The sequence below is a fragment of the Tupaia chinensis genome, unplaced genomic scaffold (assembly GCF_000334495.1).
Source record: "Tupaia chinensis unplaced genomic scaffold, TupChi_1.0 Scaffold000612_1, whole genome shotgun sequence".
In the NCBI taxonomy this organism is placed as follows: Eukaryota; Metazoa; Chordata; class Mammalia; order Scandentia; family Tupaiidae; genus Tupaia; species Tupaia belangeri.
The window spans coordinates 157,591-161,769 of record NW_006160131.1 but is presented as its reverse complement, the minus strand read 5'-3'; the positions used below and the strand labels follow the sequence as shown (position 1 = coordinate 161,769).

Below are 4,179 nucleotides of genomic sequence, written 5' to 3'. Positions count from 1 at the left end.
GTTGGCCATGTGGGAATTCCAGCACAACCATGCCACCTGCTGGCCCCCAATCCTTTACATCTTGTTGCCAGAACAATTTCCCTTACTTAACCTCTTTGGCTACATTAATTTTAGGATAAAATCCAAGTCCCTTAGCATGGCACATAAGGCTTTTTCTTATCTGGTCTCTGCCTTCTATTTGAACTTAACATGTCATTCTTCTGCTCACAAATTCTATGCTTAAGACTTTTTATATGCCATATTACTCACACTTTTGCAAATCCAAGTGTTTTCTTATCTGGAATGCTTATCTCACACTCAGAAGAGCTCTATTCTTCCAAAGCTTGGTGCAGGCACCACTGCTTCTAGCTTTGCTGTCTCCAAGCTCCCTTGGTTAGGTCTCTTTCTTGATTGAGTACAAATCCATACCACTGCAACACATTGTAACCTAATTATTTGTCTATGAAAGCATTTACATACGGTGACATAATGATCTACTTATTCATCTGTTAGTCCCTCAACTCCATCCCCTTTTCCCTAACCTGTGGCTACTTGAAGGAAGTCTTGGTTGGGTCTTAAAACTTGCAGTGTACTATATAGCACCTGCCCCAAATCTGGGTGTAAAAAAGTATTGAGTTTAAGAAATAGCTGATGTTAGTCTGTTCAGGCTGCTACACAAAACACCTCAGACTGGGTAACTTAGACAGCAGGCATTTATTTCTCACAGTTCTGGATGTTGGGAAGCTCGAGATCAAGGTTCCAGCAGTTGGTACCTGGCAAGTGTGTTGATTCAGAAAAGGCATTTATTTTCTCACTTTGTCCTCACATGGCAGCAGGACAGAACGACATCCTTAGGGCCCTGAAGGACACTAACCCTGTTCACATGGCTCCACCCTCATGTCCCAATCACCTCTGAAGGCCCCACTTCCTAAATCGTCATCTTGGGAGTAAGTACCTATGAATTGTGGGGGGCAGACATTTTGACCACAGTGATGTCCTATTCAAAGTTTTGCCACAGGTGTTAAGATTTGTTCAACTTCCTCATAGGTCCTTAGGTTGTGAATTTAGTTTATTTAGCAGCTCTGAACTTTATCTATTTTCTCATTTAAAATGCCCAAGATAACAGGTCACAGCACAGAGCAGGTACACTGTCATAATGACTTCAGAGCAATAAAAATGAAAACATTCTTTGGAAATTACTAGAAAGGAGGAGACCAGATTATTACTTTTTGTGTTTTTAATGAAATTCATGCACAAAGTTTACCATTAGGTCAGGAAAAGGACAAACCTCAGAGCCTGAGAGGTAGTTTACTGTTCATGTTTAGCTTTTATTTTGGTCCTTTTCTCTAAAAAATGTATAATTTATTTGATCAATTCTCTCATATGCTACTGTCAGTTATAAAAAATATTACCAGTGTATAGTTTGATGTTTTCAGAAAAGAAATCCAGAACATACTCCCCACCCACTCCAATGTTTATGACCACATGTGTTTAGCACGCACCGCTGCAGAATGGAAAGCAGACGTCTTTCACTTTACAGATGCCCATGGTCAAAGCCTCTGGATGTGACTTCTTCATCCCAGGTTATTTTTCAGAGTCTGAAAGGCATGGACACTTTCCTCTAATCTATTATGCAGTCAAGGTTTATCTGTGAAATTTAACATGTGATGAGGACTAAATAATAACAGAATTTCATATCCATTACACTTAACGTGTATCTCTCATGAGCTTTGGTTTACGATTTTCACACATGCAAATCTATTTTCTAGTCCTCTTCAACATGGATTTTATAGTGATTAGTAAGGGATGATCTGTGATTGAAGAGTTTCCCACACGTGTTACATTCATAGGGTTTCTCTCCAGTATGAATTCTCTGATGTGCAATGCGTGATGAACTCTGTCTGAAAGTTTTCCCACACGTATTACATTTAAAGGGTTTCTCTCCCGTGTGGATCCTTCGATGCTGAATAAGAGCTGAACTTTGGCCAAAAGAGATCCCACATTCCTCACATCGATAAGGTTTTTCTCCAGTATGAATTCTCTGATGATTACTAAGGGACGAGTTACATCGGAACGTTTTCCCACACTCGTTACATTTATAGGGTCTTTCTCCAGTATGCATCCTCTGATGCTGAATGAGGGCCGAACTCTGTCTGAAGGCTTTCCCACACACTTTACATTTGCATGGTTTCTCTCCAGTATGAATTCTCTCGTGAATAATAAGTGTGGAGTGGGAACTTAAGGCTTTGCCACATTCATTACAGTTGTAAAACTTCTCTCCGGTATGAATTATTCGGTGTCTATTAAGCCGTGAAATAGAAGTGAAGCCTTTTCCACATTCATTACATCTGTAGGGCTTTTCTCCAGTGTGAATCCTTTCATGCTGAATAAGAGATGCACTCTGACTGAAGGCTCTGCCACATTCACTACACTTAAAAGGCTTCTCTCCAGTGTGAATTCTCTGATGGTAACGCAGGGATGAGCTAGACTTAAAGGCGTTGCCACATTCATTACATAAATATGTCTTCTTTCTGGAATGAATTCTTTGACCTCCTGGAAGGGATGTGTTGCAACTAGAAGCCTTCCTGCCTGGATTGTATTTATACGGGTTTTCTCCAGCATGGATTTTTTGATGTATAAAAAGGCCTGACCGTCGACTGAAGGATTTACCGCATTCTTTACATCGGTAGGATTTCTCCACAGTATGGGTTCTTAGATGTTTATAAAGGGAAGTGCTGAGAGTGAAGGCTTTCCCACATTCTTTACATATGTAAGGTTTCTCTCCAGTATGAGTTATTTGATGTTGAATAAGAGCAGAACTTTGGCTAAAGGCTTTTGAACATTCTTTACATTTGAATAATTTCTCACCACTATGGTTTTTTTCATGCTTGCGAAGGGATGAGGTGTTAATAAAGGTTTTCTCACACATACTACATTTATAGCGTTTCTCTGCTGTGATTTTTGGTTGATTACATAAGTCTGAAATCCGTTTGAAGTTTTTTCCTTGTATTTCACATTTTGATGAGGTTTTATCTCTGGGAACTACTTTTTGCCTGCCAAGGTCTGACTTTGGACACAAGTTTTGGCTAAATTCCCCATTTTTATGACTTCTTTCTACAGTGAGAATTTTTCTGTGAGTTACTAAAACTATCTCAATATTTTCCTTTTTGTCCTTTTTCTCTAATTTGCCTTCATACATGCAAGTTTTTTCTGATTTCAAGTCGCAGGACCCATTCCTTTTAGATCTATTCACCATCAGTCCCTGAAATGAATTGTCTTGTGTTTGAGTTGACTTTGTGGTTTTATGATTGTTCTTCCATCCTGGAAGAAAAAAGAAAAGAAAATGAGGAGGTTTCATGAGTATCACAACATTAAGCTACAGAGACTAAATGGGTTAAATGAGTAAATACTGCTGATACTTAAATGAGATCTTGGAATCTGCCCCCCCCCCAAAAAAAAATACCAAGAGGAAAAAAATAGAGGTAATACAGAAAAATAATTGATGAAAACTAGAGTGAAGAAAAGAATAAAGTAAACCCATGTAAAGAGGATAAGAGTCAAGAGTGACCAGAAGCACTGGTGAATGGAGAAGAGATTAAAGGGAGCGTGAGTTGGGAAAAGCAGTCTGGGATCAGAATCCAAAGTCCATGATGGATGCCCAAATCATCTTCTTGGCACTTTCGTTCGTTTGATCATTTGTAATCTGGAAAACCACCCCCTCCCAAGCCAAATTCCTTTGGATTTAATTAGAAAGGTAACTTTCCCTTGTCCTTGCTTGACTCTGGGCTTCCAGTCCATCTCCTCTACTAGAGCACTTACCAGTGTTAAAAATATATGATGTCTACACTGGTAATACATATACACAGAGATATGTAGTATACTATATGTGTATTCCTTTATATATTGCTATATAGCTCACTTTTTCCTAACATAGTGTTCTTCACAAGCAGACAACCATACTGTTTCCCTATAGATCCTCTTGATGGCACTCCAATTATACAACCCAGTTCAGTGCATCTACACTCATTCATATGGCACACTTCCTTCAGGCAGCAGGCTCCCTCGTCCATTGTGTGCTCTCAGAGAGGGGAAGGGAACAACTTTCTTCTCTGATCTATCACCCCAGTCTCGGCCCACACCGACTGCCTGGACTGAGCCCCTCCTAATGCTTGACTGGGCCCCCACTGCCCACCTTCTCTT

General features: G+C 39.8%; 1 protein-coding gene across 1 annotated transcript in view; it reads right to left on the bottom strand.

The window, feature by feature from the left end:
• Positions 1 to 1,198: 1,198 nt before the first annotated feature.
• Positions 1,199 to 4,179, bottom strand: part of ZNF354A (zinc finger protein 354A) — a 14,931-nt gene continuing 11,950 nt past the window's right edge. Inside the window, exon 4 of the mRNA XM_006172153.2 lies at positions 1,199 to 3,300. Coding sequence (XP_006172215.2) covers positions 1,745 to 3,300 — 1,556 coding nt within the window. The 3' untranslated portion in view covers positions 1,199 to 1,744. The remainder of the gene's footprint in view (positions 3,301 to 4,179) is intronic.